The 23,288-nt window shown below is 35.4% G+C and overlaps 2 protein-coding genes across 2 annotated transcripts; both read right to left on the reverse strand.

Moving 5' to 3' along the window:
* Positions 1–2,114: 2,114 nt before the first annotated feature.
* On the reverse strand, positions 2,115–3,082 carry LOC114740556 (pleckstrin homology domain-containing protein 1). Its single transcript, XM_028928713.1, has one exon. The coding sequence runs from the start codon at positions 2,970–2,972 to the stop codon at positions 2,538–2,540; it is 435 nt and encodes a 144-aa protein (XP_028784546.1). The 5' UTR covers positions 2,973–3,082; the 3' UTR covers positions 2,115–2,537.
* Positions 3,083–4,152: 1,070 nt separating this feature from the next.
* On the reverse strand, positions 4,153–10,125 carry LOC114740702 (cell division control protein 6 homolog B). The gene is made up of 17 exons (XM_028928912.1): positions 9,916–10,125; positions 9,723–9,825; positions 9,071–9,291; positions 8,696–8,770; positions 8,524–8,624; positions 8,271–8,377; positions 8,125–8,184; positions 7,909–7,982; positions 7,654–7,704; positions 7,210–7,259; positions 6,605–6,740; positions 5,998–6,087; positions 5,435–5,497; positions 5,258–5,353; positions 5,047–5,136; positions 4,802–4,923; positions 4,153–4,458 (listed from the first exon to the last, which is right to left on the reverse strand). Exons 1-16 carry the CDS (start codon positions 10,090–10,092, stop codon positions 4,891–4,893), a joined length of 1,527 nt encoding a protein of 508 aa, XP_028784745.1. The 5' UTR covers positions 10,093–10,125; the 3' UTR covers positions 4,153–4,458; positions 4,802–4,890.
* Between the last annotated feature and the right edge of the window lie 13,163 nt (positions 10,126–23,288).

Below are 23,288 nucleotides of genomic sequence, written 5' to 3' on the forward strand. Positions count from 1 at the left end.
GATGCTGAATTTACCAAAAAAATCATTTTAAAATACGGGATAGATGTTATTGAAAAAAAAAAATTTAGGATGTTTAGTACATCAAAAATTATTTCAGAATACTATTTTTTCAAAACACACACACACACACAGCTTCCCAATTTTCCACCCAAAACGCCAGCTCCATTCTATTTGCATTCTCAATTGCTAGTCTGTTTAACCTCGATTTTTCTTTGACGGAAGAATGCTTCGTTGCCAATCTTTAAACAAATCCATCACTTGATATTCAGTGTAGGCATATATTTGATAAAGCGTATTCTTTCAATGTCAATTATTACTAGACTGTGCCCTCGGTTTATTGCTTGGGTAGGTTCCCCAGATGCAGCATTCTGTTTTCTTCCTTTATCATCAGAAATAAAATATGCCAACCCGACAACTTGCCCATGATGACATGGAATCTAGTCACCCATCATGTTTTCGATAGCATCTCAGTGGGCGGGCACACGCACACATAAGGCCTATGCGCAAATGATTTACAAAGTAAACTAAAGCTTCCACTACAACTATATTATCACATTCCTCATCAGCAATCTTGATTCCCTTACCATTTTTTATGCATTATAGCTGTCATGTTAAATCACTTCGTGTCAAAATGGTGATGAAGTCCCTTCACTTCTAAGGACAGAGTAATTTGTTTGCACAGGACTATTGCTACTCGCAAAGTGAAAACTGTTTCAGAATCCAAAGCCAATTTTTTTATGGAAAACGAAATGAGCGTCCCAATTGTTATAGCCCTGGTCCTCCACTAACAGAAATACATATACCGTTGCCCCTCATGTAGCCCAACCTCACATTCATACAAAGAACTCAGGATAGCCTCTAGCAGGTAAAACATGCAAGTTGATACTATGCAATTGATCACTAACAAGGTGTTTTTAAAAGAGGGAGGTTTTCTCTCCAGTGCCCTCATCTTCTCTCCCCCCCCCCCCCAAAACAAGGTCTTACAATGGTACTTACTATAAAACATCAGAAATAAAACAATGGTCTCGGGGTTCGTCACCAGAAATAAAACATCACGTAGTTCCAAGTCCCAAATTACTTACTATAAGCCCCTTCATTGGCAAAAACATCAAATGATGTCACATAACCTCAGCATCTGCCTTGTCAATCACAGTCAAAAGCAATATATTTAGAGCAATTGCGTTAAACATGTGTGGCAAACATAAACTCAAACATAGAATGATGCCATATGAACTTGGCATCTGCCTTATCAATCACAGTCAAAAGTAAAGCAAATGAGTTGAACATGCGAGGCAAGCAGAAACATTGAGAACCAAATCCTGCATAGGACGTGGTGAACTGCTTATCTTATGAAAGTAGACCTCACATAGCACAGGATGGTTATATTTTCCTCGGTAGAGTCATGACACTTCCAAAGAGGGGCACAGAAAGGAACACATCAGTATCTTCTATGACTTAAGTTCAAAGGAAATGCAGAGAGATCAACGAGTCAAACTGTGAGTTTCAAGCATAGTTGGTGTATCCACCTAAAAGAGCACAAGAGGTATGTAACACTAAGTTAAGCATTGTTATTGTTCGGAAAAAAAGGCATTAAGAAAATTTAACATCGGAGATTAAATAGGCATTTCCAATGATATAAAGAAGACAGAAAAGAGAACCCCTAACTACTGGACGCTAGAAACTAACCGGCTAAAGGAAAAAATGGTTGCTCGCAGTCAAATCTAACAAATAAATATCATTCAGGAGAGAACTGAAGAAGGGAGAGAAGAAAAGCTAGATTGCAACTAAGACTGAAAAAATGCTAGCAGATTAATGTAAAATTGCAACATCACATGTTAAATACGAAAATGATATCCTAAGATTTCAGCCAAGTAAATTGCAGCGAAGGCCGAATAACAAGGCAGAGAATGGAGAAGGATTAATTACGCGTGGAAAGAAATATTAGAAGATAGTCCTATACTCCCACACCAGATGATTGCGAAAATTCCAGAAAGGTTATAATCAGATTGCAGGTCTCAGTCATACCCAAAAAAAAAAGGAAGCAGAAGCAGTAACTAACATTGGATGAACGGGACTAGATATCTTCCACAACTTCAGAGATAAAACCTCAAACATAGAAAAGGGAATAATTGGATCGATGAAACAACTTGTAATAATTCATACAAGAAACAAATTCACAAAATTTAGATAAGAGTCAAGGCTGGGCAGTAAATCAAACAGCAACAATCAAATAAAAGGATAATAATTGGGCACCAATAATTTTCCCGATGGAAATTGAATCAGAGCTCAGCGGGATCCGCTTGAAGAAGCAACAAAGGATGTCTACTCCGGCAGCTAACGATCAGAACGGGCATGGGAAAACCCAAATGAGATTGATCAGATCAACTCGAAAATATTATACATCAAGAAATCCAAGACACCCATCACGAAACTCATTGAAATTATAACAAATTCCATAAGATTATGAGAAATTTTACAACTTGGAAGACGGATTATGCACACAAATCGAGGGCATCTGGAAACCATGCGTCACAAAGTCACCGTCTGCTGTCGTAATCGACGACTTCGGAGTCCGTAACGGAGCGCGAGTGCTGAACAATCGCACGGCCGATGGAGTTAATCCACTCCTCCTTCTCCTTTTCGGTGTCAGCGATGAAGTACATGGTGGTGTTGGCGGTGGAGAGCTCGAAGGCGCAGGGCTTGTGGATGATGTCCTCGGCGCCCTTGACGGTGAGGCAAGAACCGACGGGGATGACTCCGCGAGGGATGGAGGAGCGGGAGACGCTATAGGAGTCCTTGAACCAGAAAAGCTTACCTTGCTTGAGGACGAACCAGCGGCGGCGCCAGGTCTTGATGTAGTCGCCTTGCTTGGTGAGCCACCCGGCTCGCTCAGGGTTCGACCAGAACTCGATTCCATCGTAGTCTTCAGGTCTCGGGTCTTGACCCGTCGCTGCGCGCCATAGATTCTCCATTCGTCCCTCCCTCTCGATTTCTCCCCGAACAGACTGAAAGGTGGATTTGCGTCGTTTTTCTACACGGCCTACGAATTCTGCAACTAAAACAGCTGGCGGGGGTAATCGGAATCTTCACTACTGAGTTTTTCTTCCTTTATATGTCCACCTTTTAACATTTATCTATTTTAACATAATATTTATTTTTCATAAAATCTTTATGAAAGTAATCATTGATTCATTGCCAGAATGAAATAATGTTTAAAATCTGTAAATAACTGTCCGGCTAAAAATCTTTAAATAACTGAATCCTATCTTTAAAAAATCTTGAATATAATAGCACTTTATTTTTTTTAAAAAAATTATAAATTAGTTATTATAGTTTTCAGATAAAAAAAAATTAACTAACTGCGGATAAATTGGACTGAAAAAAAAAAATACCCTAACGGAATAACGGATGATGATGGTGGCAGTTGCCAAAAATAGAGGGAGTTGGTCGGATACCCTCCGCAACATTATTTATCACCTTGTCTTCAAAATGCCCCAGAAGGGCTTCAGAGTCCTCTGCATTGTAAGAGTAGACCAGACATGAGAGGTGAAAATGAAGACTTGGTATGGAACTAGTGAACGCAAGCTCTGACCCATTTATTGCAGAATCTAAGTCACCACTTACTGTTCCGTAATCCTACCCAAATGTCTTCCATAACTTAGCAGGAGATTTCATCTTTACTACGCAATTTTTCTCATACGTCTCATTTTTTTAGGCTTTTTTGGAATTCTATTTGTACTTTATCTTGCTATACTTTGTAAAACTCATTTTCTCAATATCATTTTGTCTTATTCCCAAAAATCAAAATGAAGACTTGGTAAAAGGTGAAAAAGATTGTAAATAATTTGCAATTAAACCCCACGGTTGATCCTTGTCCCAATAAACTAAACATGTTTTCCTCTCGAAGACAAATGCCAACCAAGAAAGACTTGAAATTTCAAGTTACTGATGATACCGTGCCCTGTAGAAGTTATAGTTCACATATTTTCTCATGATAATATAAAAACAAAAATGAAAAGACAATAATACAAGCAAGCATGCTTAATTAGGTCTTCGAAAACCACGACAAAGCGTCACGCCTACCTGAAATTACTTCCTTTTTCAGTCACCAACTGGGCGTGTTTGTGCCAAGGCGATGGGAAAGCTTATTGATTTTTCTGTCAATGCTTAACCAATAATTTACCTCCATAACAATGTACATGTGTGTGTGTGTGTGTGTGTATTGTCTGTGATATAATAGACAAGGGAATGAACAGGAACTAAGTTCTCTTGCATATAATCATGTTTCTTCTATTACAATTGTCATCGAGAAAACTAAGAGCTCTATATCTAAAGAAGTTTTCCCTTCTTCACAGGAAACTCCGGCCAAATTGATTCACCTTGGCTTTATTGTTTATCCATCGAAAAATAATGCAAACAATAGGAAACTTGTTTTTTATCATCATTGCTGGATGTCAACTGCATATGAACACAGGAAGAAAAGCTATTAGCATGCGGGGGGAAAATATGCAGAAGCCTGAAAGTGGTCAACATTCGATACTTGGTATAGTTCATAAATACCGTGAACGCCTTTAGAATCAGCAAAAATTTGTATCTATTAACACATATTATTCATGTTTATGAATTTAGTAATCTATCAGTTATGGGCTAATGGCTTGACGTGTTTGCGCCCTTTGTATATGGGCGTACAGAAATTAATCCAGTAAATCTATATTATAAGAAATTGAAACAATTAAGCAGTAAAAATATTTTTAAAGGGAGAAATATTTTTGAAAATCATTAAATGACAATAGGTTCTAACCTTAAGCATGGAGCGATAATCAGGAAAGGAAAGAATATATTCTCAAACATCAAGCTTAATTGAACCCGCCATCATTAGCCCAAGAAGAATTACTGAAGACAGTTTCTAAAGAAACGGATTCCCTGTGTCATAAAATTAAATGATGGAAAAGATTTGTTAGAATGGTGAGCCAAAAATACTGATAGAAATTAAAAAGGGAAAAATTAAATGGTATGCATAAAAGGGCTTAAACTTCTGAAAACTACCTGCAATGCAAAGGTAATGTCAGCTTCGTCTATTCTTAGTGTCACCCTCTTCAATTTGTCCTCCCGTGATGGCCCTAGTTTAATAAGCCCCTGTGATTTTGATGTATAAATTGATTATTCTTCTTTCAAAAGTGGGTCAAATTCTATGAATGCCAGTGACATATTACTACGTCTAAAGAAACATATCAGCAGTAAACATCGTCATGGATACCTGATCATTCAATACTCTGCACATATTTGAAAATTCCAAAATTCCAGCCGGAGGAATCAGTGAAGACTTGCATATGCCCGCGTAAGATTTGTACAACTGCATACGATAATAGAAATCAATATATATTTAGGATGGAATCAAATTATTACATTGATCTATGATGCCTGGAAAGCATACCTCGCCAAGGATTGTATCTTTCTTTGTTCCACTGAAATGTTTCATGGAAGAGCAAAGGATGATCTGGAAGCAGTAAATGTCCAGAAAAGAATATTAACTACAGCAATTTAAATACTGAGAAAGCTAATCAAGTTGTAAAATGAGTAACCCGGGAGATTGACATCACTTAATTGCACATAGGAAACGGTAGAAGCCAGAAAGTTGAAAAATGCTTCGTCACTTTTTACTCTTCAAAACTTCTCAACTACCGTCACGGTTAAACAGCCTTTTTCCATTTCATTCTCCTGTCGTTTTGAAATAATTTTTTAAAATATTTCTTTATTGCAGTTTTAAACTTGTCCTGGCTAAATTTAGCAGTTTGAATTCCTTTATTCATTTTTTTAATGATTTAATATTTTATTAATAATTTCATATAATATTAAGGCTGGACTGCTCAGATTTACTTTAATGAGATGGCTGATTGGCTTCCAGCTTAGAAGAAAAGATTTATGAAGCCCAGGGCTCACAACATTAGCATTCTTTATTTCATGCAGGAACATTTACATGTTCTGATTCAAGGATACCTGTTGATGATGTGGTAGAGATTGTATTGTATCCACCGCAGGTGATCTATATGTCTTGGACAAGGCAAGAGCCATATGATCAATCCTTACCTGCAATTCATTATGAAAATTTCAGCTACAAAGCAAGGAAAGGAAATTCTTTAACCTTCCTGACATTTGGAATTAACATAATTAACCTAAAAGCGAATATCTTTAACAAACACTTGATGACAAAGCTTACTGAAATGACAGGGAAAACATGAAGAAAAGAGAAGTTCTTTGGACATCAAAATTCATAATCTTATTAAGTTGCCTACATCTTTGACTATTGATGATTCAATCAGAACTGATGCACAGACTTTACGTGTCACTGTCTTCTACAAAGATCTGGGTTAACTTTGACACATCGCATTATAGACATGGGAGATTAATCAAAACTCTAAGTATTGGTCAAAATGGGATGCATGCCAGAAGCAAGTTTACACTCTCCTTCGGCGCAAATTTTTACCCTAATACTACAATATCGTTTCTTTAGCTGTCTTCAATTTGCACTTTAGTTAGTCTAAAGTGATGAAATATCCATCCAAGGTTGGAACCACGAATTTAAAGCAAAATTGTGAACACTTACGACATCAAATTCTTGTTTTTTCACATGATCGAGGTCAGAAGTTATCGTTTGTTGAGGGGGAGCTTTCTCTTCCAATGAAATTTCTGAAAGGCCAATAGATTCTCTAATTTCTGCCTCCTGCATCTCAATTGCACTCCTGAAAAGCAAATAAATTATTACACACATTCCTTTGAAGGCTCCCACACGGCCTAATGACCGAAGTAGATCATATATCAACAGTAAAATCACCTCTTGCTAGAATGCTATTAGTTTATCTAAGATGTAAATGCAACTCTAAGATCAACAAAAGCTGTGGATAAATTCTTGTACAATTTATTTTTAAATAATTAGAAAACGAGAATCTTAAAATCAAAGACTACGCCCGTGGTTCAGAATCTCAGAGGGATAGTGGTGGCCCAAAGGCCTCATTAGCAACATAGGGGCTAATTGACTACAGTTTTAATATAGTAAAAAGAACTTTGAATGATTGACTCATTATTTATAAGAGGCAATCTAATTGACTGAGTCATGTTATGCTTATGTTCTAGCATTAAGAATTACCGACTCATTGTGCTCTCATTAGCCCAGAAACAACTATCAGTTGTTATTATTATAAAATGGCTAACCTGCATAGACAAAGAGCTTTTCGCATGTCTCCAGAAGCAGCAGCAACTTTCTGCAATGCGCAATGTCAGTTAGCATCTATTTAAGCTTTTAAGATGAATGATGATGTAAGTTTTCTACGGTCCTCCTCTCATAAATACTCGGCCAAACATATAATTGAATACCACTCTTGCCAAAAGAGGAATGGTTTTGGGCGGCTATCCAATTTGGAAAAGGGATCTGTTAGGAGGGCTATTATATGGAAGACCTTGTGTTTGCATGCACATGAAATTTAGTATCAATGCCGAGTCAGGTGTCAAAAGATCCCTTAAGCACATTCCAGGCCATAGCTTAGCTACATACCTATGATCTCATTAATAATGAACAGAACGTGGCCAAGACCGCTAATAATGAAATGGTCAGCTAAGCAGCAAATATAAACTTCTCTAGACAACGTATAGACTTACCCTGGCACAGAGCTCTAGTGCTTGATGTTGGAACACAGCGTAAGGGAGCTCCTGGCAGAGGAACAGGCAGCTATTAAACAATAATCAACAATACAGAGAGAAGTATAATTCAATTAATTATATAGCCACTGGAGATTTTTTTTTTTTTTTTTGGGGCCCTCAGATGGGTCATAAGGAGGCCAACTCTGGAGATCAAACTAGTTATTCAACGTTCGGATGACTATGATACCAATAAACCAACGGCAATAATCTTACCCTTAGCCTTTCCTTCAGAATGCCAAGGATCTGTTCTTTAGAGTATGCTCGGAATGTTACAATTATAGGCTTGCCTGGAACAAAGCAAACATAAGTAACAATGTTGCCAAATAGAAAAGGGCCAGCTTCATCAGAGAGGTATTAAGGCGCCATATTCAGAGATTGGAAGTCAGGGAAATCCTTTTAGCATAAACTTATGGGATTGATTTTACTTACAGTTTAATGATTTCAACCTTGGAAGAAAACGATCAGCAAGGTCAATTGCATTTGATATTCCTGTATAAATACGCAGTTAGGTTCGACGGCCCAAAATCTATTGCAGGTTAATAGCAATAATGACAAAGCTCAGTCAACAACTTTACCTATTAATATACATCTAGAAAATGGGAAAGTGGTGAGCATGAAGAGATCGTGAAGCACAGCCCTATCTTTGGTGATTAGATAATCTAATTCGTCGACCACTATCAATCTGTCACAACGGAGATGTATTTAATTAATGTTAGACGACATTCCAAATAAGTAAACAAGCACTACTAAATAATAGTAATTGCTTGTCAGAATACACAACAAATTCTAGTGCCTATATATGGCAATGTTTAGGGTAAGGATACTTACGTCATCTTCTGGCTTGATGACTTTTGAGAGTACAAGTTCTGAAGTTGTTGCAAGGGAGAAGCTGAAGTCTTCTTTCCCCGTGGTTGGTTTAATCCAAGTATCTGTCAGAACAAAGAGTAGGTCAGTATGCGAACATGTTGAATTTACCAAACTCCGCCTTTCATATGCCTACCTTGATGAAAATGTCGGATGTATTAGCAAGTGATGTGCAGTTCACAGATAAGACATCGGGCTGAAGGAAGCCTGCCTATAAATCAGACCGGTAATTGTTAGTGCAAGGAAGAAAAACGGTTCTAAGAAGACCATGTAAGTTAAAAGAGATCAATTATAAATAAAATCTCCCGGGAATCTCAATTGACACTTCATGTATGAAGCGCTTAGTAGGGAGTTGATTAGCAGCACAGTATAATTAGCGAGGAAAAAACATGCAAACGTAGAAAGAAGTTTAAAAAAGTCATATAACTACACAGGTTTAGAGAGATTCATAAGCATCACACTTGAATCATACCATCAAATTGAAGATTGTAATCAAACCAAAGTATTGTACCTGTCTAGCCCAATCGACTAAAAGCTCCTTTACTTTCTCCATGGATAGCGACTTTCCAGTACCAGGACACCCACATATGTACATACTCCCGGCCTTCTTATGTTCGATGCATGACTTACAGAACTCGAAAACCGTATTCTGTTCGTCTTCACGGCAGACAATTTTAGATGGCGCCGTAGACACGTGCAATGCCTCCTTCACTGTCCTTACTTGCTCACCATCTGCTAATCAATAAAAGCAGGCATCACAAAAGGTATCAAACAAGCAACAATTCAAAACCATTAAAGCCAATAATAAAAACATCAGCACTATCAAATTATTGTGGCAATTTCAGCACGGCAATAACCTTATCCATCCTATTTGCACTTACATGTCTTCAGGTGCATTTTAGTTCAGATGCATAAACATAGCAAAATGAACAATTCTCAAGAATGTGATCAATATCTAAACGGCAAGCGGAGAGTTGTATTTGTTCCATAAAAGCCAACACCGCCGTTTGTGGTTGCCATATTTCTCATTGCAAAAGTCAACTCCCGGTGCCTCCTACTCTTTCATGTCTGAGATTCGTTCCTATCTTTATTTTACAGTCCAGTATGTTCCTTCGATTGGATTATAACGTAACCATTCAGCAGTCAGCATAAACGAAGCTTACCTTTGGGGTTCCATTTCGGTTTATCAGCAAAACCATCCTGCATTGACTCCGACAGCGATTTATGCGATTTGATTTTACCTTCATTAGTAACCATCTCATTTGCCTACAAATAATGAACAAGCAACCAACTTATTCAGTAACCGACGATGACCAAGCATCCGAATTACGTACTCATATTTCACTTCTCACTTACGGTGACAGCACGATTTAGGCTCTCACTGCTACATCGGCGAGGCGATTTCCATTTGGTCGGCGGAGAAATCGGACTGTCCATAATCAGTGGCGCATCGGATCTCAATTTCCTCTTACGAGGAGTGGAGTTGGCGTCAGATCGGGCAGCAGAAGCTGTGTTCTCCGCCACGACGGCCATTGTTTCAGAGAGAGCTTCCTTGGCGAGCTTACGCCCGGCAATGGTCGGCATGTGGGGCGAATGAATCGAATCGTAGTGAGCGCCAACTGTGAACGCGATGGATGGATAATTGAACAAATCGTAAATGAAGAATCCTTAAAATGATTCGAAGAGAAGCGGGAAACGAACTGCCCGGATGAATTCTTTTCCCGCCAGATGGCGGGTGTTTCGGACTGCCGTCATTTTTCTTTTTTAAATTGGCTCAAATACCTTTTTGGAAAAATCCCAGAAAAAGCTCTTGGAATATACTAAATCTCAGATTGGGTCTTTAAATTTCGAAAATGACAGAATGGGTCATTGATCCAATCTGTCATTTGAGAAATTCAGGCGAATTAACATTTTTGCCCCTGAGCAAAAGTGAGTAGTTATTCTCTAAACAAATCTAGGTAACTCTTACACTGTTCTAGTGAATACAAGATTCGTTGTAGTTAATAATAAGGTACCTGACAATATAAGATACCTGATTATGGAAAAATGAGTAGTTATTCTCTACACAAATCTAGATAATGCTTACATTGTTCTAGTGATTACAAAATTAGCTGTAGTTAATAACAAGACACCTGACTATGAAAAAGTGAGTAGTTATTCACTACACGAATCTAAGTAACACCTAAACTCTTATAGTGATTCCTTGAATCATTGTAGTGAATGAATAAATAAGGGTAAAATTGTCAATTCACCTGAATTTCACAAATGACAGATTGGGTCAATGACCCATTCTGTCATTTTCGAAATTTAAAGACCCAATCTGACATTTCCCATATTCCAAAGACCTTTTTTGGGATTTTCCCTACCTTTTTTTCTTTTTGCCATGAATTGGCTCAAATACAGATACAAAAGTTGCGAAAACAAGTAAAAGATTGATTCTAGCAAAAAGACTATTCCTTCTTACGATAATGAACTAAAATTTAAATAAAGAAGTGTTTATATTTAATATCTGATAATATTTTAAATAAGATTGTTTTTAACAAGAAGATATTTATGTTTTAGCGGGGAAAAAAGGTTGTTAAAACATATAAGCAGAATTCGTTTTGCAAAAATAGCCTGACAGCACGCCAGTTTATTTGAAGATTTAACCTATCAAAAATACAGTTATATATTGGAGTAATAAAGTTCAATATTAAATATTTGATTATTTATATTATAAAAACATATTGTTGGAAGCATTTTTTATAAATTAAAACTTTGAAAGTTGCTTCGAATTATTATGCTTTAGCTGGCTTGCTTTGTCAATTATTCTTGGTTTTTTTTATCTTGTTTTTGTCATTTTATCTGATTTTTGCCAAGATTGACGATTTAACGACCCCTTAAGATTAAAATAAATGAAATGCAATATATTAGGGCAGCCCGCCTTAAGTACATTACCCCAGTTTGAGTTGGGCAGCCCGTATACGTTTTTGGGGTGTTGATTAGGTTTTGGATCTGATTGGGCGGCCCAAATTGTAGATAGATAACTAGATGCGGAAGCGCCATAAAAAACATCTCACACACACACAGGGCAGTGTTATTGTTAATGTTTTTTATTTTTTATTACTCAAGCAGACTCCTTTTTTTATCCTTTTCTCCACTGAATAATTATTTTATCAAGGGACAAAGAAATTCAAAATTACAGAATTATCTTTTTATTTCATAGTTTTTCATTATATTTCACTTTGCAATTCAAACCGAACCAGTCCTAGAAAACTTTCAGTATTTGAGTAAAAACTTGTATTTTCTCTCTGTCATCTTCTCTAATCAGAGTCAAATTATAAATATGTGTGTATTTTCAAAAACCAATCGTGTAGCTAAAAACAACAAAAAAAATATAGTTATCTAATTTATCGTAAAAATATTATAACACAAGGCAGAGGAATGATATTAGGATATGAAATCTTCCAGCAAGGAATTATCTCGTCTGCATGGTATGAAGATCAGATCAATGATACATACGTGATAAAAAAAGATTAGATATTTAGATCAATCACAGATGGCCGAAAAATAATGCAACCTCCAATTTTAAATATAAAATCTAGTTTACAGGACAAATTACACTAAAAACTAGATTTTATATTTAGGAATCGAGGTAATAAGATCAATTAGAAGAATAGATTTTCGTAGACATGAGATTCTCTCTCTTTTTTAAGTATAGATATTTTTTTATTGAAGATAATTCTATTTAAGGCACTATCAAAAACTGAATGTGGAGACTTATCTGAGTAAAAATTCAAATATTAATTTATTACATTGTAAAAAATTGACCCCTTCAATTAAACTGAATCCCATTGTGAGGTCCTCCTTTTGAGTCAACTAAAAGGAAAGACAAATTTTGGCGGTTATTCATCATTGTTTGTAACACGGACACGGTGGCGGCAAAAACCTGCGATTATGCACACACAAAAAAGGAAGCGAAAATAGCCTCCCGGAAAAATATGTGAAGGAACGTGAATAATGGGCCCAGAAGGCCCTACATCTCAAAGCAGGGAATCAATTAAATAACGTTAAAACAAGAGAAGTTAGGCCCATGTGGATTGAGACAGTGGAAGATGTGGACCACCTAGTTGGCCCACTGTGGGTATTTTAGCGCCGTGGGTATGCGTTTACTAAAATATCCCTCCTCCCTGACCCTCCCCTTTCCCAATATATATCACTTGGATTTTTCTCATAATTGAACCCTGATGGGGTCTGATGACAAGGTCTCCTTTGGTCATTTTCTGTTAGAGATAGTGCCATGACCTTCTTCTTTAGGGCACTCTCTTATTTTGGTCACTTGCAGCCTCCTAGTTATTTAAATGGTTGAAATTGTTAGTTTCTTGACTGAACAAAACTCTTTCTGCATTTTCTCAAAAAGTATTGAATTATATCGGTTTAAAAGAAAATGTCCAGTTCCAAAAGATTAAGCTACTAGAAATTTTCTGGGCAGCTCCACACCACAACAGTTCATTAGCCTCCTAAAGGCTAAAACCTTTCGTGGGTGGCCTTTTTCGTGAACATCAGTTTCTCAACAAAAATCTTAGGAAAGATTAGCATCTGTTACTCGTAGATATGTCCTGCAAAAGGAAAAAAATCTAAAATTGTCAGGTTCTCTGCACTTGGAAGCAAATAGCACAGGGCAAACTCATGGTACAAATGGATCAGGTCTTATGAATGGAACGCTGAATACGCGCGCGCACGCAGTGGATCAAATGTTTTGGAACTGGACACAAAATAATCTTAGTTCTTGTAAAAAAATTAGCAATGTAAAATTCAGTGAACCTTAGTTTTTGATGCCCGGAATAGTTTAAATAATATCGCATACTCTTGATAGAAACTCCACTCAATTTGAACCCTCTTTGATCAGCGATAATAAGTGCCAAATATGAGAAATCTTAATCTGCCAATCACACTATACACTACTGCTGGACTTGTTCATTTAAGAGCGTATATCGAAAGTCTGATCTCAATTCTTGAGATGTTACTTGAAATATAGTAGCGTCCTGCACTAAAAAATAAGGGAAAGACAGAGGGAGCGAGGAACTGTGGAATATAATGAGGATAAAGGACAAAAGGTATGTAAAGATTTTGGGTAAGGGTGAAGAGAGACAGGTGGGGAGTGAGAGAACGGTAGATGAAGGGATAAGAAGGTTGACGTGGGAGTTGAATCAGCTTTCTACATGTCTCTGTCTCCCTCCGTTGCGTTGCATGTATTTCTATCTTATTGCCCTACGTTGGAATTATTTGCCAACAACAGCGATAATATCGCATTATATTTTATTTCACAGAGCGTTTCTTTTTGCGTGTGTCTATATATGTTCATATAAGCCAAAAGAAGAGCACGAAAAAGAATCCAAAACAACATATAGAGTGAGACATTTTCTGACACCCCCCACACACACACACACACACACTGTGTGTGTGAATTGTACTATCTTCTTTTCTTTGCTTTCCCTCTGAAGCACGCTTCTTCATTGAGTTTGCAGCTGTTTTGGGTGTCCTCTTGTTTGTTGTGGTTTTATTTTTAGATTGGGTTTTTCTCAAACAGATATTAGGCTCGTGAAATATCCCGAGTAACTAAAATTTGTATGGTCTGTTTTAAAGATACCTGGGAAGTTTGCGTAATAAGCTGATACTCAAGTTCCCCACTGAATAGGAATAGAAATAAATTATCTTATAAACATCAAAACACATTTCACGACCAAGGGCTTTATAGAGGGAAAGTGCAAGCGAATTGGAACGTATGTGATCGTTGGATTGAGACAAATCTAACTGACAGTATATCGCAAACAATCAGACAACTGTCTGTTATGAGTTTTAATCATGTTAATGCTAATAGACAAAATTATTTGCTTATTATAGGCGGGAGGTCCCCAGATTAGGAATACAGATGAGGGAGCATTCAATTTCTCTGATACCCAGATTTTTATACTGCTAAATTTCAAATTTGTTTTGCGACTAACACTTTAGGAGTTGCTGCTTAGAGCACGTTTCTTGCCACATTTCTTCATGTACTTTTGCTATAACATAGCTGATTAGAACTTGCTAATAAATCATTCAGTAGGAGATTTGTATGTTCTGCTACTTCCCAGCTTATATATCTTGTAAGCGTGGGTTGTGAACGTATTCATAGATAGTAATTTTAATGCCAAAATAACCTCTTAGATCAATAGCACTCCACCACACCATACGTAGATTGCATTAGTGGCCGTTTCAAAAGTAAAGGGTTCAAGAGTTGCCACCGTATTAAAAACAACCATATTGCTTCTACCAAAAAAATAGAAACAAACATATTGCTGTTTGTGGCTGTGGCTTTTCTCTCGCTTGTGGCGAGTCCTTCTCTCCCCCCCTCTTGAATATTCTTGGGCAATTAATGGGCGCCTTTCTCTTGTCGTTTAGGCGGGCAACTTCCACGACATCTTCATCTGATTGAGGGTGGATATGTCTATATTTTGTGTTGATTGTTGTTCTTTTTCACGTTTCTTTAGACAATGATAAATAGCTAGATTTGAGGGCTTTCATGGCGACATATATATCTTACACGGTAGCTTCAATTCGCGTTTTCAGAGATTGTGTTTATTGCAACTGTTTTGTTCACTGTGCAACCATTGGTAAGGTTATCTTTTTCTCCTTCTTCGTCTTTAGCTGGTGGCTTTGAGCGGTCTTTTCTTCTCTGAGATCTTTTCATGAAGGCTTTTCAACAACCAATTCAACTGGTGGTTTCTTGCCGATAAGTGGGTAGGTCCTTTTGGGATAGTTCTTCAAATTCCTACCCCTTACAATGGCATTGATGCTGATGACGACACTTCAAGGTGGTAGTGGCTCCCCTTTCTTTACTGGAGCAAGGTTTCTTAGGGTTTCTTTGGACTATTATGTGCTACTTCTATTTTCTTAATATAATATATCATTTAACTTTTATTTTAGTCATAAATATAAAATCTCAATGTACTTTGTTTATCATATTTATTCATTTTTTTTAAGATAATCCTTCTAATAATGATAATTTTAACCAATAAACTTGATCAACAAGGATATTTTTAAAAAAATAACATCTATTTATCATAAATAACTAATATAACTAATAATTTTTTTAATCTATTCAAATTATTAGTTAACTAGCTCTTATATCTAGGACTGGTTTTTTCCCCCAACAAATTAAACTTTTTACATTGGGATTTGTATCTCTCTGTTGATTTTAATGAAATCACTATTTTCTCCTGTGAAAAAAATGGCATCCCACACCTCGAGATTGTGGGTTTCACACCCATATATTATGATCAAATATGGAAGTGGGTGTCTATGTGTGTGATGTCTGGGCATGTGTGTTTCCTTTCTTATGGAGAAGGAGTTTAAAATTTTTAAAATAATAAAAATTATCATAGTTAGAGGGTATTTTAGAAAAACCATTATAAGAGGTTATGAATTAGGTGAGTTTGCATAGCTGGGACCAAAGGCACTACACGCTATTCACATAAATAAAACTTTTGTTTTGAAATACTCATTTATTGCATTCCATACAAAAAGAATAACTTTGTTGCGAAATATTTAATGCAATATTGGCTATGATTATAATTAATCGAATCAAATTATTATTTATTTAAAACTATTGTTATTTTTAAATTATTTTATGTTATTTTTCATTTTATTATGTGAATCAAGTGAGCTACGTGTGCATGAATATTGTCCAGCTGTTCTAAGATGAAAAATAAATTATTTTGAACGACTTTTCATTTTAAGATATTTCAAGATTTTGATTAATTATTTGAATATATTGCTCATTTTAAAAAATTTAAAATGTTAAAAATTGCATAAAGTAAATTTCAAAACTTAAAATAATACAAACATCGTATGGCCACTCTATCATAAGCAATCCACGTATGCTTAAATAGATTTGGCGTGCTTTGACTCAAACATGACCGTAAACCATGACACTCTTTTTATTTTGAATATAAGATCTATTTTATAATATAATTCATACTATAAAATAAGTCTTATATTTAGGATCGGGAAATATTTGATATGTGTTTTTTATGTTATTAATACTCCTTCGGTCCTTAATATATGATCCAATTTTTGAGTTGGTTTTAATCCTAAATATAAGACCCATTTCTTATATTTATTAATTTTTTTCTAAATTAACCCTATAGATACTCTCTCAACTATAATCAAGTAGAAGGGAGACAGAGAGTATAAAAAAATATAATTATAGTGTTTTAAGAAAAATATGTCATTTTTCTTATAATTAACTAACTTACCTAACTTCCTTAATATAATGAAATTAGTTAAATGAGTCTTATATTAAGGACCGAAAGAGTAATTTAAACTGTGTTTTTTCAAATTTCAACACCTTCATTCCACATTATTATACGCGACCTGGCGATAATTTGAGCGGTGAAAATAGGATTGGCATGAATACGCACCACACACGCATATATATCGTTTTTGGGGTCTAGAATACAAGTTTTTTTTTTTGGGCCCCACCACAGAAATGAACCACTAAGGCGCAGGCCAGATGGTTGGGCTAGAAAAAAAATAATTACTGCAGCTCGAATCCTCACATCATATGTCTATATTTGTAAACGAGGACGTGAAAAATGTCCAAATTCACGCGTGGCGTGATACACGTTTTCATGATTACATGCATTTCGGTTGCTTTTTATTTCCGAACCATCACATGGTCCCTTAAATTTTTCCACATACAGTTCACATTCACTATAACGACCCAGATCTCAGACCTAATGACGACTTCCTTACACTCATTTGTCTCTTCCCCAACTTTAAGGATGAAGGGAATCTGTCAAAGATTTTATTTCAGTCCACTTAATCGAATAATATCAATCCATCTAAATACTTTTTTTTTTAACCATTACTTATTTCTGATCTTTAATATAAGACTTAGTTAATTAATTCGAGGAGGTTAAATAAATTAGTTTAATTAATTAGTTTTAATAAATGTGTATTGATTTTCTTAAAATACGCTTATTAATCATGTGTATTGATTAAAACTACTAATTGATAAAACATTTAACATGTGCAACTACTATAAAAACTACTTTGAAAAAAAATAATAAATATGAAAGGCAAAGTGGATTAAGATTTTATATTTAAGATTAGATTGAAAGTCAAATTAGCTTTTATATTAAAAATCGAGAATAATATTTATTAGGATCACTTGAAAAATTATAAAATTTACATCTTAATTAAAACTAAAATGTGTTACGGAAAAAGTTAAACTTTGGCACGATACGCTTCTATTGACATTGGTTATTGGTTTCGTGCTTTTTTATCAGTCTGTCCCCCCCCCCCCAAATTGCTTTCTCCGAAATGCTTTGATTTCTTTTAATAAAAAATCAAATGCCATGAAATTCTTCTAGATTAAGAAAAGGGTTTCTCGATTAGTCCAGTCTCATGGACTTGCTTAGTGTGCAGAGCATGATAACGTTTAATAAAGGCATTATTTGGATACTCACGTGAAAATGGGAAGAAATATGGTGTTCTTTTTTTAAAATTTTTGTTTGAGATACCAAAAATACGTGTTTGAGATACCAAAAATACGTGTTAACACTTCATCATTGGAAACGTAATGGGTGTGTGTGTGTGTGGGTGTGTGTGCTGTGTATGTGTGTGGAGGACAGTGATCTGTCGTCCTCAGGTCCCTGGCACGTTTCATCCACACAGCTTTGGGCTTTTGACTTCTATCACATAATAGAGTCTGAGGGGTGAGGCTATCATTCGCCCCCAGATTTGCACCAAGTGTGGTGATTATCAGTGTTTGTTTTATGTTCCGTGTGTGTGTATATTTGATATCATGCACCCAGTGTGTTCATATATGATTCACGTGCTATTGGAAATGCTTAAATTCTTAATAGCACCTTTCATTTACTAGCATCACAAATGTTCCATAGCTTAAAGTTGAAAGCTTGTTCAACTCAATAAAATAAGTTAAAAACGAATTTTAAATTTTCACTTTTTTTTATATTTATACCAATAACCGAGAGATTAATAATTATTTTCTCCTCAACACCACCACTAACAATAACAACAAATCTTTCACTGCATTGAGATAGAAGCGGAGAGATTGAGAGTGAAAGGAGGAGGGTTGCCGGGCGGAGGGGACCAAAGGCTTCTGGTGAAAATTTGAAAGTCTTATTCAGAGGGTGTTTGGATAGCATTAAACATGCTTCTGAAAAGCATTTTTTTTACAAATCAAGATGAACTCTTTCACATATTTATTTTGTATACCATAAAAACACTTTTTAAACCATGGTTTTAATTTCATTCAAACGCCCCCTTAAAAGAGTTTCCACAACGGCACAACAGTTGTACTTTCAACTGCTAAAAAAATATTCTTATACTAATTTTTTTAATGAAATTTAAATATACACAAACACATAAACAAGATAGCATTCTCATTTAAACATAACGGGTATCGTTATGTTATTATTGAAAAACTTATAGCAGACAAAAGAATATAATTAATAGTTTAACTATTTATTCATTAAGTCATGGTTTTGTCAAACCTTTTACGCTGATTTTTGAAAGAAAAGCGTGGAAATGATTAAAAAAAAACTTTTTTTCTTCCATATTAGTGAATGTGAGAGGAGGAAAGAAGTTGGGGCGCACCTTTATGATAGGGACTAGGGAGTAATTAAACGGGGACGCTCACCGCGGACCATGCATGACGCAGCAATAACACTAACCCCAAAAGAAGCACTATTGTTTATATGTAATTTTGCTTTGCGTCCATTGTTGGACAATTCTTCGATGTGGGCCAAAAGTGGCTTGACATAGCGGAATCTAATAGCGACACCGCACATGGTATAGTTTAACTTTTCATCATCGGATTTACCTGCAAAGTTCCATGCGTTCGTTGAACTGTGCATTTTCATTACAAATATATATATATACATATATATGATCCCTCCTCTCATTAATTTCCAAATACCTGCTGAGTCATCACCCTAGCTCTTCAGCCCAATTATTAATTGCTTTGAAAAATACAGTGACGCAAATAATTTTAATATATAATACTAGTATTATTCCCTCTCTCTCTCTCTCTGGGCGGTTGAGATTTTATAGGAGGTTAAAAGGGAAGAATTGTAGAAGGTGCATGCACGACTTTTATTAATTGGACTTGACTCGTCCAAAGTTGGTTTGTATGAAAATCATGCGTATTGTTTGGTTTTTTCCTCCAAGCATGGTTCTATGATTTGGATGTTTCCTCTTATAACTTCTCTTTGTTTGGTTACATCATTCATAATTCTCCGCGACACACTCCCTGATTTGTCAACCACCACCATCCTCTCTTGACATTTCCTCCTTCTTCGATCCGTTGCCGACCCATCCCCTCCCCAAAACTTTTTCAATCATATAGTAATCCTTTAAAAGTTACTACCTCCGATCTTTAATATAAGACTTTGTTTGACTTTTATTTTAGTCATAAATATAATATTTCAATCCACTTTGTATATAGTAACCTTGTATATACTCCTAAAGTTTTAAGGTTGCTTGCATAGAGCAGCTCCATAGAATCAAAAGCAACCTTAAAACTCACCGATTTTACGGCATGTATACTTCCCCTGGTTCGTAGCTTTCCTTATTGTCCAAGAAAATGATATCTTGACTTCGTTTTCATATATATTTCTGTGCAGTTCATCAACATTCACATGATAACAGTGTATCCATACATTATTCACGGACCGATGCATTAATTAATTTTTAATCGCCTCTTGATTCTTACATCGAGGAAATAGCATATATAAGTATAATTTTCTTGTTATAAAATAGATAAAGAAAATATATACACAATAAACTTAATTCGGTACAATGATAATTCTATTTTACGTTCGTATGAACATTCCTAGATTTTTTTGGGGGTGAAATTGAACGTTCACAGATTTAAATAGACATTCAGTGTTTCAATCGACGTACATGCACAGTCATTGACTATTCGACTAACACATGCATCAGGAAGATCTTAACCTAGTAGTTTGGGAATATTCAATCCCCAGGATCATGCTCGAGCATTTACAAGAGAAAATAACAGAAAAATACATAATTGTTTGAGGGATTTACGTGGTATATTTATGGTGATTCATTTTTACGTTCGCGTGGACATTATTCATGTATTTAAATAGACATGTTGAGCTTTGCAATCAACATGCATGCATTCATAAATTTTCTCATCTTGACACATTAGGAATGGATAATCAGCCACTTGGGAAGATCCTAATTAACATAATAGCACGTGAAGATTCAATCCTCTGCGTCATGCATTTAGAGGAAGAATAATAAAAGAAAATATAATTATGCACGGGATTTACATATTATAATTATATCTATTCGTTTCTCATTTTATCTATGTCCAGGCATTGCATTTAATCAATTTTAACTTGTTAAAATTAATTAAAAATTCCAAATGGAAAGCAAAGAGGCAAAAGACGAAGCAAATAAGTCCACATCAAAATATGTACAGGGGACGGTGCTGGAAGAAAACTAGAAGGGGAAGGAGGGTGGATGTCAAATGAGCCTATCCATCAAATTGACAATCTAATAAAAAGAAAGAGGGAGGAAGAAGAACGAAGTAATTGAGGGAAGAAAAAAATAGGCTCATGGGACCAATGAAAGGAGCCTGCTTGGCGTGCCCAACAAAGAATCTCTTTTCTGGGTAACAAATGTACATCGCCATATTCAATAGACAACGTGCCCTTAATAATACACTGCCCTTAATTAGCTTGGCGTGCCCAACTAAACCCCATTTATATCACGCGGGCTTGCTATCTCAGTGCCCCTAATAGTATACTATCTCCCATTTAAAATATAAGCTAAACTTTTTTAAAAAGGGTTGATTCTTTTTTTATAAGATAACATTCACTTTTGTTCATGCATTTAATGAGTTTTTTTTTCAATTTTACCTCAATATATAATTCATTTATTACATCTTTTAGTTATTCTCTTCATTAATAAGGGTATATTAAGAAAAAATATATATACCTTACACATTTATTGTTTTAAATTGATTTTAATTAGTTTCTTGATAAACATAAATAGATAAAGTTTAACTTATATTTTGAACTGGAAGGAGTATACTATCTCTTGTGTTGTGGATATAAAAACTAGTTGATTAATTTGAATAGATTAAGAAAATTTATTAAATTAGTTATCTGTAATAAATATATATTATATTTTCGAAAATATCTTCTTTAATTATATATATTAGCTAGAATTATCATTTAATTAAATTTTTAGCATGTTAACTACTATAATGATTGTTTTAAAAAAATAAATATAAAAAATAAAATAAATTAAAATCTTGTACTATCTCTGGTCTTAATATGAGGTCTTATAATTAATTAAGGCCGGAAATAGCATTTAGAACCAAATTAAAACAATCGTCTGTACATTAACCCATTGACGGCTCTCAATATCCCAGCCGCCTTTTATATTGATTAATTAATTTTGTTCGTTCATTATTATTATAATAATAAATTATGGTCCCGTCGTATTAAATACTACTATTATTCATACTCATATATATTTTGGCTGATTTTTCTCGAGTACGACAAGGTACGACCTAGGGTGATGCCTCTTGTGTTGGAATATTATGAGAACAATAGTAATATCAATAAAGAGGGGGAAAATACAGGGGATGGGGGCAAATGAATCTGGACCGTGGAATGGGATATGAGTGGGATACTGTAGCCGTAGCTTAGATGCAGGTGTCCCTTTCGTGATTGGAGGGTGGAGCCAGCCCAGCTTCGGCAAGTTGGCCTTTCTTCTTCAATCTTCGCTTTCATACCATTTCGGCATTTCCTGACCCCCCCATTTTCAACCGTTGGTTCCTCACCCTCTTCCCCCCACGAGATATTTTTATTCACTTTCCCGATTTTTCCATCAACCCATCAAATAATCATTCAAAATACCTTTTTTCCCCTATTTATAAAGCCGAGAAAATAATTTATTTATTTTTAATACAAATCATGCTAGTATCATTAAATTTATTATAGAACCCATATTTTATAATTATTTTAATAATATATATTAAATAAGAAGTAAAACCTAAAAATTATTAAATTTTAGGATAAATTTAATGAGATTGAAATTCTTTTAAATCCAATAAAACATCTTAAAAGCGTGTTATAAATAGAATTATAGGAGAAAAATAAATTATTTTTTCCATTGAACTAAACCACGGTATGCTAGTACTAGTGCTTAACTGTTATTTTAATTTTAAAATATTGTATGCGTTTTGTGAAATAAATTAAATATTTACGTTCCCAGGATTAGACACATGTCCCTATAAATGAACAGGTGGGTGGTGAATCACGGTATTACCGGGCGGGTTGGCAAGTTTTTCCAAAAGTGAACTGGCATTTGAACACGTGGCAGAATGGGAGCGGCTAGATCTGATCTTCGGACTTTATCTCCCCGTGAAAAAGCGCGTCGGACTGAAATGTCCCTCACCCTTCGAACAGCCCAAACCCAAAATTCTTGGTTATTAATAAATAGCAATTAATTGAAGTTATAGTAAACATCATTAGTATTTTACTAATTAAGTACAATGAACAGGAGGACTGACCGGCAACCTGATGCGCCTGTTTCTTACCGGGGTCAGATATATAAACTACAGAAACACGAACCCCGTTCTGACCGGCGGTGCTTCTTGATATAAGCTGGGTGGTGTGTGTGCATATATATATATATCAGCC

The sequence above is a fragment of the Neltuma alba genome, unplaced genomic scaffold, assembly GCF_004799145.2.
Source record: "Neltuma alba isolate B1F8T4 unplaced genomic scaffold, ASM479914v2 tig00003186_pilon, whole genome shotgun sequence".
In the NCBI taxonomy this organism is placed as follows: domain Eukaryota; kingdom Viridiplantae; phylum Streptophyta; class Magnoliopsida; order Fabales; family Fabaceae; genus Neltuma; species Neltuma alba.